General features: G+C 39.3%; 1 protein-coding gene across 7 annotated transcripts in view; it reads left to right on the top strand.

Annotated features, from left to right (window-relative positions):
• The window catches only part of SORBS2 (sorbin and SH3 domain containing 2), a 119,458-nt gene that overhangs the window by 62,117 nt on the left and 36,862 nt on the right, over nucleotides 1-20,479 (top strand). For 6 of the 7 annotated variants that reach the window (XM_065404610.1, XM_065404611.1, XM_065404607.1 and 3 more), the window contains 2 exons: nucleotides 13,635-13,684; nucleotides 16,846-17,024. In XM_065404610.1, coding sequence (XP_065260682.1) covers nucleotides 13,635-13,684; nucleotides 16,846-17,024 — 229 coding nt within the window. Of the gene's footprint in view, nucleotides 1-4,776; nucleotides 4,861-6,514; nucleotides 6,572-13,634; nucleotides 13,685-16,845; nucleotides 17,025-20,479 lie in introns of all 7 variants that reach the window. The other variant, XM_065404613.1, reaches the window with a different exon arrangement.

Here is a 20,479-nt window from a genome sequence, read left to right as displayed (position 1 = left end):
TACAAAAGTATTACTATATGTCCTTTAGCAGTAACAGCAAGGAGTAGTAAACTTTTTTGTTCCTGTGTGGAGAAATTTGGGGCTGTTTTTTAACCTACAGCATGCAGATTTGTTTGGCTCTGACTTTACAAGCTTGTAATTGCAACACCTAAAATCAGTGTTTGAACTGGAATGGCCCATTGTGTCAGCCAGGAATGTTATTTTAAATTCCTTTAAGCTGGAATTAGAAATTCAACTCTCTAGCACATTAAAGAGATGCTTTGTTGTCACAAAGACACAAGAATTAACCAACCTGTAATGGACCTGGAGCCAAAACAGCCATAAGAATACAAGTAGAAAGAGAGATTCCTTTTAGGGACCAAGAATAGAAGGGGCAAATTAAGACGAAGTCATGATAAACACACTGGCCATATTTCCAAAGAGACCTTAACCTTACCTCTGAATATCCATCCACAGAATGTGGTTCCATCCATCCAAGGAAATTGGGTCAGTAGCCATTTAACCACACACTTTTCACATATACACGTGGTTTGTGACTGTAAATGCATGTTTATATAGATCAAAGTCACCCAGGCAAAATTCCAAGTGAAAATATAGAAGCCACTTTTGAAAATGCTGTCCATATTGTCCAGTAATTTTTCCTATGTTTTAAATACATTGACAGAATGTTGTGCTGAATACTCTTTGTAAAGGACACAAGAATAAAGATTCTTCCTAAATCTTTATGCATTGTGGGAGAAATTCTCAACCTGCTATAAGTAATTAAAAATGTATTGAATGAGTAAGCTACAGTGTAAAGTACAGGAATGTTGTCTGTGTTAACTAGCATGTCATAAAGGGAATAGCACCCTTCTAGGATTTACATGTCCTCGATACCCCTGAATCTATTCAAATCTAGGTTAGGAGATAAAGCCAAAATTTATTTTCTTGTGTCAAAATAGATTTGCCTTTCTAAGAATCATAGTGAGAAGAACAAAGAAAAAAAGGTCTATTCAGCAGAGGGGGTACTGACAGCCAGGTGAAAGCAATTGGCCTTATATGATCCTAACACATGAAATGCAGGATGTAGTTTAAGATGTACATTTTCAAAGCCCTGAACAGACTTTTCAGACAAATGATTCCCATTATAGTCAGTGGGAGTCGTGTGGCTAAAGCTCTATTCAATGCTTGAAAAGAGGCAGAGCTCAGCATCCAGCAAACTCACTATGATAGCTACAAAAAACTTAGAACCATGTTAGCTATAGTTGCACCACTTGCACCAGGCCCTTTTGGTTAAATTTGCTGCCCTCTGCTGCTGAATATGTAACAAAACAATGTGTCTTACCCGTATGGAGAAAGCCTCGTGTTGTTCTAGTTCTTTGTGTACTCATGCTATTCTTCGCAGGATATTATATAAGGGTCCTGAACAATTCAAAGACTGTGAAACTCCAGACAAATCTGTCATTTCCAGCTTTCTCTGAACAAGCAGAAATACAGACTTCTATTTGTTTTTAAATCAAGACATTTTAGGATGACGAGAAGGAATGGTAAGATTTTGGCCTCCACTTCAATCCCTATGGGCTGCTTTGGTGGGTCATAACAGTCTGGAAGCCAATCCCTGAAGCCGCTTTGGGCTGGCATATGTGGCCCCACGCTGCGCTCTCTTGCCGCCCTGTTTCAGGAGATGCAGCATAGAACTCAAGTGTCTGACTGATCCATTTTCTATAAGGAACACCACCTACTTCTTTGCTGGTGTAGCCGGAAATGTTGTTATCCAGGGCACACTGATTCACTGTAGGTTAGCTCTATGATTTCCTGAACCAACTAGTAAGCTACTCCATATGTCAATGTGACTTTAAGGGAAAATGCCCTCTTTGGTATGAAAATCTATATAAAGTGTTCTTCTGTCTTAAATATAGTGTAACTCAGGGCTTGTCTATGCCATGAGGTAATGTGCTTTACAGAAGTGCGTTTTTTAAGACGCTCTAACATGTTGTGCATTAATTGGTCCATGCAGACCCTCCTGTTGTGCACTAAAGGTTCCCTAGTGCACCTTAACATAGTACTGTTTCAAACAGCACTGTGTTAGAGCACCAGCAGGATCTACATGGCCCAATTAATGCACAGTATGTTAGTGCACTTTAGCAATCATACTCCTGTAGAGCACATTACCCCACTGCGTAGACAAGCCCTTAGTCTATGGGAATGAGGACAAACCAGTATTTTTTTATCTTTTGCCCTGGTTATCTAGTTCAGAATCATGGTGTGTTTCAAAAAAGGTGTGCAAAAAATGGAATAGTCCAAATATTGTAATTTGAAGAGTAGGATGTATTACTGATTAGTTCTCTGCATTCATGATTTTTTTCAGATGTTTTCCTTTGTACTGTCTTCATCTCTCTTCAGTTATCATATACTAGACTTCTGTAGTTTATGTGCTCTTCTAAAATAGACATTTAATTCAAGACTAATAAAGTAGCAATTCTGGACTGGGCAATTCGTGAAGCCAAATTCAATGTAATTTTTCTGTTAAAGTCTTGGAAGGTATGTTGTATTGAATCACAGCAGATTGCTAATAGTAATATTGAACTATAAATATTGTAGAGATGAAGGATGATCTTATGGTTGGAATATAAGAGTATGACTCGGGAGATCTGAAATCACTTCCTTCTCTGGTACGTGATATAGGCAAATAATTTATCTCTGGGCTTCAGTTCCCCATCTGTAAAACTGGAATAATGTTTCCCCTACATCTGATGAGTGCTGTGAGGATAAATCTGTAGTCTTGGGTAGTGCTCAGGTGCTATAGTAATATCTTATAAATACCTAGATCAAGATAGGTCAATAGTGCTGTTAATTGTTCAACAGATCAAGATTGGTGATCTGTTGTGATTAAATCAAACCCTTTGAGTTTCTGCTAGAAAAATGCCATGGGATGTTTAATTAATGAAAAAAAATAGCGCTATGCCTAGGGTGACCATATGTCCCATTTTGGCCAGGACATTCCTTTTTTTAAGCCCTGTCCTGACTTTTTTGAAAAAAGTGGGCATTTGTCAAAAAAGTGGGGTGCAGAGGAACGTGCGAGGGGAGGAGGGCGCAAGCAGCGATGCCAGCCCCATGCAGAGGGGGAGGCAGGGCTTGGGCGGAGGGTAGTCAGGGCTTGAGCTAGCAGCAATGCCAGCACCAGCCTTGTGCGGGGGACAGGCAGGGCTTGGGCAAGCAGTGATGCTAGCCCTGTGTGGGGCGGGGAGGCAAGGCTCTGGCAAGCGGCTCGGGCCAGCCCCGCAGGGGGTGTGTGGGCGGGTGCGGGCTAGCCCCATGTGGTGTCCTATTCTCCCTTTGGGAAATATGGTCACCCTAACTATGCCCCATAACGTCATATTGAGACATTGGCTCCAACTTGACTCAGGGCAGTGTTGCCTACTGAATCGCCAACATAATTCTTCAGGAAGGCATTGGCTTAGTTAGTTTATGAGGTATGATAAACTGGCATACTATAGCTACACATTACTACATTTTAAATACAATCATATGAGTTTAAGAATAAGGGGAGTGAGGGGGCTGTATTTCAGAGACTTTAAACTAAGGGTATGCTGTACCTTTGTGCTAAATGACAGTTTACTTTTGTCTGCACAAAAGAATCCAATATCCTTTGGAAAGTATTTAAAAAAACAACGTTTAAAATAAATGTAATATCCCACTGGAGCTGCCAGTATTTTGGACTGTTGTTTTTTCACTCTGGATGAAGAATTCTGTCACTTATTTTTCTGCTCATTGGGCAGTTTCCTTTATTCTATTTTATACCACTGGTGTGTGTGGTACAGGGTCCCATTCGGTGCCAATCCACAGAGGACATGAGGTGTTACAGCCCTGAGCTACAGAGCCATGGTTCTTTAGCTCAAGCTGTAGCAGCTCATGTATTTAACTTTGGAGATCCGCAATTCAGTCCCAGATGTGTTGGCCAAGGTGGCAGCCCACTAGCTGTAATTCATATTTGTTCCCATTTTTTGCTGCAAAATGTGAAAAATTTCATATGAAAATTAATGCATTGACAATATAAAATAATGAAATCAAAAGGTCTGCATTAGACAAAAGATTTAAAAAAAACCCAAAAGCACTTAGAATCCATAATTACTACTAATATAAATTTCAAACAAGATGATTTAAATAGATGGCAGTTTCATTACGTAGGCTGAAATGGCTTTTTAACATAATCACTCCTGCATGATGCATATTGCTTATCTGTGCTGTGTGCTTAGCTTCAGGTTGAAAAGATACAGAATTAACATGCCTTCTTTCATAAGAAGACCAAGAGTGGCTGAAAGCAACATGGCTAAAATCATGTGTGTCTATTTACCCATTAGTCAGTTTGGGCACTTTTTTGTACACACTAAAGAAGAAAACAGCCATTACATTTGTTCTATAATTATGCTCCTTTCTTTTACAGGACACATAATAGGTTTTAGATCCTAATTGTTTATGCTGCCAAAGATAATACTCAGCTTTTGAAAAATTATTTTTAAAGTGCTTGACATTTTCCATATTCTGTGTAACATTATGAATGACCACTGGAAGAGCAAGCTGAAAAAGGAGGCATTTTAAAACAGTTAGTCTATGACTGCTCTTGAACAAAAACATGGTCCATATGGAATCCCATCTTCATTCTTTGGTTTTATTTCATTCCCTTTTCCCCTATTATTTGTTTTGTGTGTGTGTTTGTGGTGTTAATGTGACATGACATTTCCAGCACTTTGCTCAGTGTGTGCCTTTTCCTTCCCTTTTCCTTCACAACGGCTCCAGACTGATCACATAAACCCAGATGACATAGATTTAGAAAATGAACCCTGGTATAAATTCTTTTCAGAACTGGAGTTTGGATGTCCGGTAAGTGAGGATAGAATATTAATATTTAAACATTAGGATAATATATTGCTAAAATACAATTCACCAAATACCAAACAGATGTGCCTCTATCTTCCTCACTACATTAAACTCATCAGTATTACATCTTCATCAGTGTATGCTAACGTATGTTTCTATATAATATGAGCCCAATTTTTGATTCACAACTCAGGAAAATAGCCCACTGAAGTCCATAGGAGTTTTACCTGAGAATTGGGTCCAATGTATACATTCGGCCATTTTCTTTGAGTGCTTAATCTGCCAAAACATTGATTTTAATCACTAATTAAGGTGCATAGACTACATAGAATAAGTGGTATATACTTGTTGCTAAGTGTAATATCAGCTGTATATAAAACATAATTGTTTTTGACTTTTACTAAATTTTTGCATTTGGAAAGATTAGATTGATTAAATTATCAAGAGTAGAAGACATTTTTAAAAATGATATATTCCAAAGCCAAAAGCACTCAGTTTTGTATGAAGGAATGTGTCTACTTTTAATACACATACACACCCACACAATATGGGCGCCATTTGGAAACTCAACATTGGTATGCTTGTCACTATGGAATCTCCATCCTAAATATAGTCGATATTACAGTTAATGCAGGTGCTTGTGGCAATAAGTGTTGACTTTTGGAGGGTAGGGATTCAAAGAGAGGGGGGAGTCAACATTTATTGACACAAGCATCTACAGTAACTGCAGTGTTACAGTGATAAATACACCAATGTTGCATTTTTAAATGGTGCCTGTTTTGTATGCGTGTGCCTCTCTGTCGCCCACACACACACATACATGCAGGATATATAATTTTATACTTAAATAGGTGTTGTTAGTTTTAATTTAAACTAGACATCTACTTGAAACTGCACACTCTTTGAGTCTGCTCCAGCGTTCACTAAGTCAATAACAAAGCCCCTATTGACTTCAATGAGAGCAGAAGCAAGCCCTGTATATGCAACTGAAAAGGACTGCAAACCCATATATATTAATACAAACCATTCAATTATTTTTAAAGCTTTAGATATGTAATCCTATTTTTTTTTCACTGAAACAATGCATTTGATATTTAAGTATTTTTTTAATTTGTAGTCCAACAGTCTGCAATACATCCTCATATTTTCATCAAACAGACTAACTTTAACCTCATTTTATCTAGCTTTTAAAACTGTTTTTATCATCATTCATCCATATGTAGGCAGGGCATAGGCAGGCTAAAAAAATTTCTATCTAGAGACAAAAATATCACTAGTTGTCATTAATATCCTCTATAAGGTAAAGTCCATATAGAAATTTCACCAGCAGGCCATAAATACTCAATCCTTTATTCTACATTCTTCTGTCCCACCAGTTTTTAAACTGTTGGTATTAATTCAACTATTCACATTTTAAGTTGGAAGTTTTACTCACTAAAATTACTAACATTTTATTAAGATGCTTGATATTATTGCAAAATTATTGTACCACGCTCTTCCTTCCAGTGAACCCCCATTTTGCTGCATATGTGTCACTCTTGTATCTGATGCTGTCAACACTCAGTTTCTAACTATGTCACCTTCTCCACATGTTTCATTCCTTGCTGCCATTGATACTCCTCCATTTCATCTCTACACTTCTGCTTATATGGTGCAGCCTCCTAAAAAGCTTTTGGACTATGTTCAAGACAATTCTCCCGGTGTTTCCAATGAGGTAAATGAAGCATTCTTTCTTGTTCAGACGATTTACTTGGGAAACAAGAGCATGACACTCACTAGTCATATCTGAGTTTGTTAATGTTTAGTGGTTTCCTACCAATAACTCCTGGGCCATTCATAATTTGGTATCATTTTATCTTTGTCTTTAGATCTTTCCAGATCACTAGCGCATATGGATGATGTTCTTATTACACTAGAAACTGAGTCCATATTCCAAAACCACCGAGAGTCACATTCAAAATTACAAAATAAACCATACGTTTCTAAATCTTGATATATTCCCGCTTCCTCAGTTATGCATTGATTTTAGATACCAGTTAACCCAGTCTACAAGAACAGGATTTGTGATTAATATATCTGGCGGCAAATTATAGCCTTCAAGTGAAAGTCATGTTGGATGAGCTTTTTTTCACTGAAATATTTATAATTAGGTATCCTAGCCAGGAAAACCAGCAATGAATTGTGGCTGTAAATTAGTAACTGAAGAATAGATAGTTGTCATGATTCTGATTAAATAACATCAGAATTAAGTACAGGACTGACTGCCATTGCCTTGCACTAAATGGGACAGATCCAGATTTTCCTTTTTTTTTTTTTGTCCCATGTCATGTTGTACTTGAGCACAAGACAGTGTCCTGTCACAATGTGGTTTTAAGTCATTCATGATTCTTGATTAGCTTCCATTCCCCCATCCAAAAAAAATTGTCTTCAAGGATTAAAAGAAAAACATGGCCCCTCATTGTTCACTGCATTGCAGACTATTCAAGTGTGCTTTTAGTCTCAGCAACCTGACAAAACCTCAACTCCTTGTCTTGAGGGCACTCAGTCGATAACAGAGGAAGCCATTTGAATCACCCAGGATATGATCTTTTGGAGTTTGTGTCCAGTAGAGCTGGGTAAAATATTTATAACTAATGTGTTGGTTTTGTGTTTATTTAATTTACAAAACATGTCTATTTTTTAAAGTGAGTGTCTGTGAAATTGTAGTGATTCTTGAAAAAATATTTCCTTAAATATTTTTCACTTTAGGTGTTCGTGAAAATATTTAAAACAACAATACTTTGTTCAAAAATACAATGTTTGTGAAATTTAGTGGATTAAACAAAATTTCAGGGGAGCAAAGTCATGACAAATAAATGGCCAAAAATCAACACTGATTTTCATGGGGACACAGAAAAACTTTCACCAATTTTTTCTAGCTCTGTTATCAGTCACCATAAAGGCCCTGATTTGGCAAAACATCCCCTGGTCAGGAAAGCAATCAGATACATGCTTAACTTTAAGCACGTGCTTAAGTGCTTTTTTGAATAAGGAGGAATTAAGGATGTGCTGAAGTGCTTTGCTGAAAAAAATATCAACATTTTGTAAAGCTTAATTCCCATATTGAGCTATTTTACAAATTACCCTTTTATTAGTTGGCAGTATAGGAAGTAGGGGCACAAGAACTTTAGGCAGTACTGAACATCCCAAAGAATATGTGTAGGTGGGTTGATGGATGTGGCTTGCTGTGCATTGGACAGCTCCTGGAGGTGGTAGAAAGGACAATGGCATGTGGCAACTAATGAACAGGATCCCTAGAAGTGAGGTTTTTTACCCATGAAAGCTTATGCCCAAATAAATCTGTTAGTCTTTAAGGTGCCACCGGACTCCTTGTTGTTTTTGAGGATCCCTACAGTGTTGCTAGAAACATTGATACCAGCTCCTGTCCTTCCAAGACATAATGCCTTCCACCACACAGGGCATGCCCTCCCCCTTTAGCCACCTTCTACACAGCTTCACCTGTAGGAGCTTTGTAAGCAGTCAAATGTATACACTCTCCACTTATTTTTAGAGGATCCTGTACATGAAAATGTAAAACTATGGTGTACGTTAGTACGATGTGGCGTACTATAGCATCTTTCATATGCACAAAATGCTTCAAAGAGGGAGTCAAACACAAATTAAAGAGAAAAGAAAGGGTAAGATCAAAGTGATTCAGTGTCTTGAAGGGAGGAAAGGAAAGAGCTCACATAAGGCAGCCAGCATGCACCTTTGTCTGTCTTAGTTTTGATCACACTCATGCCCTTGTTTACCAACCTGGAGAGTTTGTTGGAGAATAAACAAAAATCTTAAAAGGTAAGGGTTTGATTGTGTGATTTACAGACAGGCCGTCATAGGAGACAGGGTGAAGTCACACTGCCCCTGAGAGCACCCAGAGAGAGTGTACCTCAGGGGGCACAATCCTACTACGATTCATAAAGGCTAGGGCTCTGACTTGTTGGGCTGCTGACCGGGGGACAAGGCCGTACCTCCTCCCTACTTCGAGCCCTGATGATTTGCTCCTGGGAAAGAACAAAAACTGAACAGTCCCTACTCACAGGGACTGCTATTGTGATGGGCCCTTCTGTGGACCAAGGCGGGGGTGAGAGGTTACATCTCATCCAATCACAGTCTGGTCCCAATGCTGGGTAGCAAAAAACGTTGTTGTTCAACTACCAGCCTCAGCTGACATAGTAGTTCTTTACACTTTTAATGGGCTCTGTCCTCCTTGGTTCAGGTTTGGCTGGAGTTTACATTGTAGTCCCCACAGTCTGCACTCCTTGAAGGGCCACTACAAGTGATCTAAAGTCATCACTCTCTGTGTCTGGTGACTAATACCATGTGAGTTGATGGTCTCACTCTGATTTCTAGAGGAAAGGGGATATCATAAGAAAATCCACCTTTGGTATTAATCTGCAACTGTTATGGCAGTGAACATAGCTCTAACTAGGACCACACTTAAGCTCAAACTCTTGTATTGGTGCCTACCTATGATTATGATTGGTGCAATATAGATTAGACAGCCACACGTTGTCAGTCTTGAGACCAAGACTGGGTGTGGGAGCTAAGTTACATTTACATCATATAAATGTGGTCCCTCCACATGCTTGACATACGTCAGTGGGACAGTATGGGAAAGCATACAAAACTGCTGAGGACTTTGCTCTGTTATGTTGTGCAAATAAACAGAGAACTTTGGTTTCTATGCCTGTCAGTGTAACTTCCTCAGTGTTGGCAAATTCTCACAATTGTATTCCATGCATTGCAATATTTGGTGTTATTCTTAGAATCCCAGCTCCTGGAGTCAGATAGTTTATTTGACAATCTCAATCTCCATTTTTTAAAAAAGTAAGTTTTTAGGCCTCGTGGTTGCAGAGAAAAGCTTGAAAACATGAATCATAAAGGCTCAAAAACCAAGGAGCAAATAAAAAGCATTCAAGATTTATGTTTTTAAACTGTCTGACTCACGATTTTTGAACATGCCAGGCTGGCATTCTTCATCAGCCCTAAATTAATTCCAAATCTTTAGAAAATGAAATAAGGACAAATTCCTGAGATCTATTAACAGGAAAAACTTTAAAAACACTAAAGTATTATTAATAGAGCTTGGTAATAGATTTGGCTCAAAAATGCAGTCCTCTATTTCAGCAGCATATGGAGAGGTTGTATTGTGATGCTTTGTTCCCTGCAAAATATGGATTATTGGGACTAGTTTCTCACGGTAAGCTTCACTCTAATCTGCAGATCAAATGATTTCTTCATATGGGTTACCAGGCCTCAGAGACTTTGGTCTGCATTCATCTATTTCTGTTTTTCATTTTTTTAATCCCATTCACTAATTATTTTATTTCTTCCAAAATGCATTACACTAATCAGCTAGCAGCAGGCAATAATATAAAGTAATGAAATAACACATTACCAAGCCAGATGACAAAAAGAATTGGAGACCCATCTTTCTCTGGGACGTTGAAACCTGCAAGCAATGTCTTTCCGTTGTTAGCAGAAAAAAGTGTGTCTGTAAGAAACAAAAGAGAAGCTAATTTAAAACATTATTTGTATTGTCACGACCAAAAAGGACTATGTTCTAAGAGCTGAAAGCTCTCCTCTTGTGGGAAAGGGTGTACATGGGGTACACAAAAAGCTTCATGGGAAGAGGACACAATTCGTAGCAAACCATCTTAGCTGATGTAAGTTCCTAATGTTAGAAAAAGCCGGGCACATGGCCAACAATAGTGGCACAGTCTTCCACCAAAAGGGCCATTGCTAAAGCAGTCATGCCATGTGGACAGAGCCATACTTCTGGGAACACTGGTCCACACCATCCATCATTCCATGAATGTGTATGCTTCAGCACAGTGCCTTATGACCAAAGCTGGTAGGAGCAATGAATGAGGAATAGAGAAATCTGCTATATGTATAAGCCACACATTGCAAGTTAATGTTGCCTGAGGCAATGTTAATGTGCAAAGACTAGCTCCTGTAATAACTTACTCCAGGTATCAGTGGTGTCACCTACTTCTTCCTATTGTGTATCAGACAGCACTTTCTGATTGCATGTACATCCATCATGTTCTCCTGTTGCATACGCTTTGGGGTTGTTTTGGGCATAACACCCAAACAAGGCCCTTTGTGTAGCACAAGTGCTTAGGCATCCTATTTTGTTTTCATTTTCAGTTATCCTCTTCTCTCTGTGGCACAGGAGTACAGTGGTATGCCACCAGTATTTTAACATGGGATTCCACAAAAATATTTCCCCTTAGTCTGATAAACCTTGTTTTCCAATGTTGCATGCACTGCAGAGAGGAAGGATGAGGGACAAAGGATTCAATTCCTTTTTTCTCTTCTTTTTTCCCCCTTCAATTTAAAATAATGAAAATACCTGCCATTAGGTGCAATCTGGTGCATGACAACAGTATGCAATTTGCTCTTCTGAAGCAGTTTAAGAGCCCTAGGGAGAAGTCATCTTTGTTGAGATGCTATAACAGTATCCAGAGGGATGAACTCCATCACAGGTAGTGAAATTGCCCCAGGTCTCCCTTCAGTGTGGTGACAGAATTTTAACAAAGGGACTCCAAGGACTTGCCCAAGGTGTCACAGCAGTCCAGTGGCAGAGCTGGGAATACAATCTAGGTCTTCTGAGTCCATATCCAATGGCCTATCCACGAGGCTATACTATCTTCCACTGAAACCTCAGACTTGCTACAGTCATGTCTGTTAACATTATATCCTGCCACTGATCCACTCATGGAGCTCCCAGTTGAAATCAGCTGACCAAGAGCAGCATGCAAAAACTGATAGCAGGATACGGCCCTTAGATTATACACTGTAAATAATAAAGGTCTCCACTGGATCCAGTTCTGCCATCATGCATATAAGAGTAAAATCAATAATTGTTGATTGGTTGTGGGGCAAGATGATGATAGCTGGCACTTAGGTTATGTATTTGTAGTAATCAAAACTTTTTTCAAATGCATAAAAAATGTAGATAGTAGATGGTATCCTCTCTCTTCATCCTTGTCTTCCATTTGTAAATTCTGTGCAGCAGAGATTGTGTTTTGATATGTGTTTGTACAGCACCTAGCACAATGGGAGCTTGATCCCAATTGGGGACTCTGGACACTACAGTAGTATAGGTATTTATTAATAATAATAATAATAATAATAATAATGAATACAAATAAATATTGATGAGTAAAGCAAAAAGTTTATTTCAGATAAACATCCACAAGTTTTGTTCCTCATCCAGAGCTAATCTGAAGCTCTTTCCTCTGAAACTGATCTTGCAATTACTTTCATCTCAACTTCCATTCCCATCTAAAACCAAAAAGTTCTGAATCATGTTAACGAAGCTGTTTAAAATATCTGGAAAAATTTGGGATCCATTGCAAGTTTTAGGCAATGTTATGTTCATATTTTATCCACATTTGTGTGGCTTTCTCTACTTTTAAAATGTGATAAAGTTTAGTGAATAATCCAGTAAATTGTTTGTTTGTGTTTTGGTGGAATTGTTTAGTATGTGATCTGAATCTTTAAAGAATGAGGACTACTGAAAACTAATTTCAGACTACTGCCTCTGAAGAATCTCGGGTATATCTGGTCCTTATAGAACCCATTATATTTAGTTATTGTTGACTGTGATTATAGAATGCTCATGCTGTGCTGAATGTCTGTGGTAATGCAAAATCTATTCCTAAATGTTTCTTAAACCAAGGACGACCTCTAGAGGTGTGATTACATGTCAGTTACTAAAAATTAGTTTGACTATATTTTTTTTAACTTTGAATCTAATCATCTTTAAAAAAATGATATATGCAATGACAAAGCATTTAAGAAGACCATATTTTTTCTATATGATTGCAGCACACCCTATACTTTTTCTATACAGAGAAAAGTGGATCCTGCAGCATATAAAGCCATGTGAAAATTCTATTTACAGTTCACTGGGTCATCTTTGAAATGATATAGCATGAAATGTTTAACATTTCACTGACCTAGCTTTGTGCCCTTGAAGAGGCACCATGGGGACAAGACGATTCCTTTTCTAGCTACCACAAACTAGTGCTGCGTAACTCTAATTCTGGCTGCAGTTTTGAAACCTATTAAGTGAATGGTTTAAAAGTATTTATCACTTAAGATTGAAATTACGTTGACAAGTTAAAAATATTTCAGGGTAGCACTGCATTCCATCTTTCAGGTGTCATGCAATAACTACTGTTAAAGCAATGAAAAGGCATTAGGCCTCTGTGAAAAGAACGGTTCTTAAAATGAATTTAGAATGGCCAGCAAATGGCCACAAAAATGATGGCTCTTTCAGCTACATTTACGAAGAGTTTCCAGCTTTAATTCACATCGATACTTTGGTGAGTAATTGGAGGAAATTCTGCGGGTCTTTATATGCAGATGAAAATTTTCTTTTTAGATTTTATATATCTTCACTTGTAATCAATTTCAATCATAGTGTAGCAAATTATGAAAAAGCAAATAGAAAGTCCTGGATTGGTATTTTAAATTGAAAGATATAACTGAAAGTGTGGTAAGAAATTTTATGGAGCTCTTTTAAAAATGGTATAAATTCTCTTGTGAAATATCATTGAACCTGTAGTCTGCAGTGCATAGGACATTAATCATGATAGTCTGATTTTTATGGGGCTCATCTTAGGGTCACTAATTTAATGAATGGTCCCAGACAATATCCCTGGAAAATGTCACACTTTTTTCCAGTGCAAAAGTTTAACGGATTGACCTATTTGTTTTCACAGACCTCCTTATATCACCCTTCTCCAGACAAAGGCCTGGACAGACCTTCTAGGTAAGAAACATGATGTGTCCTTGCAACAGACAAGTTGACCAGTCCTCACAGAGGGTAGAGGCCTGCTGAGCATCCTCAAATCCTGGGAGTTGAGGGCGCTCTGCACTTGCATAGCACTTCTTGGGATCCAGTCTACAGCATCCCACATATGGGATAATGACAAAATATCGTGTGGGTTCTCTTGAGATTTGCAGTTCTTCCTTTTGTTTTAGAAGGATGTATTGACTGCTACTCAGAACGTCACCCAATCCTTCAAAGCCCTCCACTGGCATCCCTCACCTTCTGTATTAACTTGTAGCCTCTATCCCTCACTTTCAATGCACTGCATACAATACTCCACCTCTCCCAACATCTTTGCACTCATTTTTTATTACACCTCTTTGCTTCACTCAAGCATCCAACCTCACTTCTATCTTCATATCATTCCCTATTCTCATCTTTGTGCTTGGAACTCCCATCCCAGTGTGCAAAGGTACCAGACTCTCTTCATTCAAATCCCTCTTTAAAACGCCTGTATTTCACAACACCTACTTGTATTAACCCTTAAATTTAATCTATTACCTAATTTAAAAATGAAAAAAGAATAACCCTGCAACACCTTATATTAACTTTCTCCTCAACATGCAAAACAATCTGTGGCTGTTTGATACATCTGTCTATTTAGGCTTTGACACGGGATCCCGAAGCAAGATCCATGTGCTCTTGAGTGCATAAGACCCCATTCTTTTCTACTGACCTTTTTCAAGGGTTTCCTCTAATCTGTCCTTTCTTAGGCCTACCCCTTAGGACTGCTATTTATTTCCTGTATCATAGCTTAGCTTTCTAAGCCTTGTCTATTCTTAAAAAGGCTTTGCCAGTATAAATATACTGTAGAACTATACTGGCAAACCCCCCGCGTGTAGACGCAGCTTATTCCAGCAAAAGAGTTCTTTTGTTAGTATAGTTTAAACCAGTTCCCTGAACAGAATAAGCCATAGACATAAAAGAACTTTTTTGCCAGTATAACTGCATCTACATTACAGTTTTTGCCAGCAATTTTTTCTAGTGTAGCCCTGCCATAGAGACCAAATATATAGAGGGCTTGCCAAAATGTGTAGGAAAGAGCAAAAATGTGAGGCGAAAACAGGTCTGCGCTGGGTCTAAGGCTCATGTGGAGGATGATGATAACATAATGTCTCTTGTGGCTGATAACTTCGTATGTCCTTACCACTGCTCCTGCTCTAAAGGAACTCCGCAATTCCCTCATCCCTTCCCAGCATTCAGCCTGGGAAAGTTTTGCTGGCTATAGCTGTACTCAGCTCCAGGTACCTGGCAGTCTGTTCCAGCCTCCAGTCACTGGCTCTGAAACCTGAAGCTTTCCTGGCTGGGCTGGATTGTGTTATTCACATGGGAACCTTGATTACTGCTGCTGCAATCACTGCACCTTGGTGCTCCTCGTTGCTAGCAGCAAAAGTGAAGGGTGGCTACAGGGCCTGGAGCAAATCATGGGGACAGTGATAGGGCAAAGAGCACAGTGCAGGCAAGGAGCCTGTGTAGGGTGACCATATGTCCTGTTTTGGCCGGGACAGTCTCTTTTTTAAGCCCTGTCCCAGCCGTCCCGACTCCCCTGCAGGCAGCAGGGCTCGGGCAAGGGGCTTGTGCCAGCCCCATGCATGGGAAGGGTGGGATCAGTCGAGTGGCTTGGGCCATTCCCTTGGGGGGGAGGGGCAGGGGGAAGGGGGAAGAGCTCAGGCCTGTACCACATAGTATCCTGTTTTCCCTTTGGGAAATTTGGTCACCTCAAACCTGTGTAGCATGGGGACTGTTCATTTGCAGGTGCTGAAGCCTACAGGCTGTCTTAGACAGTTATCCCAAGCAGGGCTAGAGTCACTTACACAGCCAGGAACTGCCTACAGCTGCTTCAGTGCCACCAGCAGTTTATTCCTCTGCTTACTTGTTCTGAACAGGCATGGCAAACTAAGAGTGGGACAATGCAAAGAGGCAGGGACAAAGAGAGACACTGAGTGAGGCCAGAGCAAGCCAACATGCCCACCCAGGCAGTAGAGGGAAGAGCTTTCTTTGGAGGGAATCAAGGGATATACACCCACATCCCCTGTTGAAAGCTAACATTTGTACCATTGTATAAGACAGGGATCGGCAACCTTTGGCACGTGGCCCATCAGGGAAATCTGCTAGCGGGCTGGGACGGTTTGTTTACCTGCAGCGGCCGCAAATTCGGACCATCGCAGCTCCCACTGGCCGTGGTTCACTGTTCCAGGCCAATGGGGATGTGGAAAGCGGCGCGGGCCGAGGGACGTACTGGCTGCCACTTTCTGCAGCCCCCATTGGCCTGGAACGGCGAACCGTGGCCAGTGGGAGCTGCGATCGGCCGAACCTGCAGACGCTGCAGGTAAACAAACCGTCCCAGCCCACCAGCGGATTTCCCTGACGGGTCACGGGTCAAAGGTTGCTGATCCCTGGTATAAGATGAAGGACTGGGTTGTGATCAGATAGTGGATATAGCTGTTGTGCCACAGACAGCTCACAGGGCAGCCTCCCAGCACCAAGAAAGGCTGCAGGGGCAAAGCTGCCTGTGTCTCTGGCAGAGCAGCAAAGCCTGGGAAGAAGCAAACTGCCAAAACTAGAGACTGAAATTTTTGAATCAAAGTCCTTCAGTCAAAACATGGCCTTGTGTGCAAAAACTTGTCAACAATGTTGAAATTTTACATTTTTGTGAAAAATGTAGTGTCTCTTAAAATAATCCCTGGAAAACATTATTGAAATGTTTCAGTACATTCTGATTGTGTTGATAATGTTTTTGATAAAAAATATCAGGGAAGAAAGTGAAAAATTTTGGATAAACAAAAGAAGGGGTCAAACCTTTTCAAAACCTTTAAAGATGAAATGGCTTCAAAATTCTGAAAATTTTCCTGAAAATAGATTTTCATTTTTTAGTCAGCTTTAGCACAAATGGGGCTTCACTCTGCAAAGTGTGCAGTTCTTGGGGGAGCTGTGAACAGTGCCTTGTCCTGTTATATTTTTAGTCTATTCATTCACGTGGTGTTGGAACTGTTAAGTGGGTCATGGCTAAGGGGCCTGCTTATTGATCCCTGAAGAGAAAGTATTCAAATGAGCCCTGCTCACAGGGTTTAGACTGGCACTAATATTGATTATTTCTTTAGTTCTGCAAGTGACTACAGAAAAAGGAGGAAGTCGGAGCCTGCTGTAAGTCATCAGAGGGTGCACAGTGATCAAAATGCAAACAGGACTAGCCTGGGCCATGCAGATATGCAGGGCACATACACTACCCTTAGAAAGCCTTTAACTAGCTCTTCTCCTTCTTCTCCATCAAGAGCAAAAGGTAAGAGACAAGCAGATTAGCGAACAGACAATAACCTTGTTTAATACTGAGTTCTTATTGCATACAGTATTAAATGTTAGTAATAACTGCCAGGTACTATATGCTGTTGCTCGGACACAATTCACTGAAGAAAAAACAACAGCCTTTAATTTCTAATGAAAGGCTAACCTGTTCATTCTTGAATGTGTTATTTCAGGCTGTTTCAAACCTGGATTTATTTTTCATATGTAGTATCTACTGTATATTTATTCAAAGAAAATCAGTCAAAAAAGAATGTGATATGTAAAATTTTACATAATTTCATAAAACTACATTTCATACATTGCTTTCTTTACAGCACTTATGAGATTATTGTAATTTTTAAAACTCTTCCAGTATGCAGTGGAGTAAGAGAAACAGCATTCAAGATCACTGCCATGCAAATAAATCCTTAAAACTTTCCTTTCCTCCTTCAAACCTACATCTGATTCTTGGCAGCTGATAAGTTCTAGGAATCTAATTCAAAAAAGAAAGTGCCCCAGTATGAAATTGAGATGATGGATTTTGTCAAAAACTCAATAGTGGGTGAGATACAACCCATATAGTTTCTGATTCTTATGTAAGATGGTTCTTTTTTTAATTGTCAGTCACTCAAACCTCTCCTCCTTATATGTCTAGTATTTCTTACCTGTAAATGGGTTTTGTTTTTTAAAGTAAGACAAAAGGTTTCAAGGTACTACAGTGATTGTTTACATTGGGAGTAAATATACAGTTCTGCACCTCCCTCATAATCCTCTTCTTATTATTCATTTATTTGCATTACAGTAGTGACTAACATTTCCAATCAGAGCCTCATTGTGCTAGGCACTGTATAAACTTATAAAAGCTCATAAGAGCTTACAGTCTAGGTTACAACCGAACATAACAGATGGACAAGGCATACAAATAGTAGGGAAGATGTTGGAGGATGAGTAATAGGAAAGCAAGCATAGCTAAGTACAACACACATTAAGGTACGAGTATTCTCTGTATTGAGGGATGGATCCCTGGAGAGCATTTGCCACAAAATTGAGTATTATTTATATGGGTATCCAGCCTGGAGCAACGCTCTATTCCATTGTCTCATAAAGAAACGAAACCATACTAAAATATTACATTTCTTGAAGTCAAGTACTCTTTCAAGTAAAAAGTGTGTTGTAAGATTTTTGATCAACATATCATTTCAGATTGTATCTTTAAAAGGCATATGAAGTTAATGTATTTTAGGTAAAAATAATGAGTGGAGAGAAGTCTGAACCAAAACCCTAGATCCAAACAGCCTGAACTCTGCAAATGTTTGAAATCCAGATCCAGATTTTAATTTTTCAGATGATTTCTGTTTTGTTCAAATTTGACCAACCCAGACTGTGGGCTCTTTGAAATCTGTATCCTGAACTGAATTTTGTAGCTTCAGCCCATTTCTACTCAAAGAGCGTTTCTGTTGTGAAAAGTGACTCTGACTTGTCTCTCAGTGACTTCCAGGTTAGAAGTTAAAAGTATGGCTTTTCTAACTTTCAGCCTGAAAACTCAACCCTGGATCTGAAAGACAAGTTGAATTCTTTGGTTCTTGCCCATCATCCCCAGATTCTGCAGGCTGAATTATATCTTCAGTTACACCAGTGCAGTGCACCCTATTGTTTTTAGATTATGCCCCTAGTGACACCTATGTAAACCCATTGGCTTCATTGTTGTTTCATAGGTGTAAATGACTGGCCTTTCAGCTTGGGGAGAGATTTTCAAAAGCACCCATGCCATCTAGGTGCACAAATTCCATTGACTTTTATTTATAAGTCCTTGGGCATTTTGAAAATATCTCATTTGGAATTTAGCTATCATTTCTGCTAATAATGCAATAATCCAGCTCATTTCTTCTATTAGTCCTATGAGTGTAAGAAGAGTAAAAAAATAGTAAAAACATTTTATCTACAGCAGATAGGGATGTAAATGTGTTGAATAAGATGTGTTGAATAAGTAGGAGCCATTGTTACAGAAAGGCTGCTCTTAATAGCAAAGAAGTAGGTTTTCTAAAAAGGCATGAGTTATGAAGTTGCACTTTGGAGTTCTACATCAGAAAGCTTAACAGCAGGTTAGCATCTCAAGGTAGTTGTCACATAATGCCATGTGGATGGCTCACATTTGGGATTCAAGCTCAGTTCATTACTTGGGCAAGAGCACTGCAGAATGAACCTGGCAGCCAGATGGGGAGCAACACTGATAGGTTCCAGAGACAGCAATATCCAGCTTCACTCAGAAGGACGGTCAGCTAAGTAGGGGAAATAAAAGGAAAAATGGTTGGAACTTTGGGAGGCTCTCGGCAGGAAACAAACCCACAAGTACACATAGAAATGTGTCTAGTGAGGCTGCTGCATTGTTCACATATTCTGTTGTAATGTTCCTTCCTAGTCCATTCAAGATCCATTCATCACATAGTTTTACCACACATACGCTACCTGAGAGACCAGAAATCTCCCATCCATTCGTATACAGAGATTTTTCTAAGTCGTCTTAGTTAAATGTGCAGCTGCGGTAAATGGTTTGCATACACAACACTGTTTTCCCTTTCATCCTAGACCAGGGGTCGGAAACCTTTCAGAAGTGGTGTGCCGAGTCTTAATTTATTCACTCTAATTTAAGGTTTTGCATGCCAGTCATACATTTTAACGTTTTTAGAAGGTCTCGCTCTATAAGTCTATAATATACAACTAAACTATTGTTGTATGTAAAGTAAATAAGGTTTTAAAAATGTTTAAGAAACTTCATTTAAAATTAAATTAAAATGCAGAGCCCCCCGGACTGGTGGCCAGGACCCAGGCAGTGTGAGTGCCACTGAAAATCAGCTCGCGTGCCGCCTTCGGCACGTCTGCCATAGGTTGCCTACCCCGTCCTAGACCAAACACAACTGTGTGCAAAAGTCAAAATCCAAGTGTACAACAAGAACTTTTTGTCAAACAAATTTACATTTGCTCATTTTTGGCATTTGTTTTTGATGTTATTCTTTAACTTCTATATTTTGGTAGTACCTAAAGGCCAGATCAGATTGAAAGCCATAGTGGTAGGTTCTGTACAAACAATAGATTATGGTTCCTGTCCCTGAGATGGGCCTGAGACAAAGTTCAGTTCTGCCTCTGGATTCATGCTTTGCCAGAAGTAGGGTGTCTTCAGATCCAGACTTTTGGATTGGCCCCATCTCTACCTCTTCTGTAGTTGTATTGTCTTTCTACCAGCCTCAGAACCAATGGTACCTTTTTATATGTGGTACTTTTAATGTAAAGATTAACACTCTAGTATTTAAATGTGTTTTATTATTAATAGAAACATATGGCACTAAATCCTTTCTAATGTTTAAATTATATAGAGTAAATTTTTACAGTTGGAAAATTAAATAATTGTTTAGCATGGATTATTTGCTTTTCTCTTCTAATCTTTAGCAATGTGTA

This window comes from Emys orbicularis, chromosome 5 (assembly GCF_028017835.1).
Source record: "Emys orbicularis isolate rEmyOrb1 chromosome 5, rEmyOrb1.hap1, whole genome shotgun sequence".
Lineage (NCBI taxonomy): Eukaryota > Metazoa > Chordata > Testudines > Emydidae > Emys > Emys orbicularis.
This window is presented reverse-complemented; position numbering and strand designations above follow the sequence as displayed.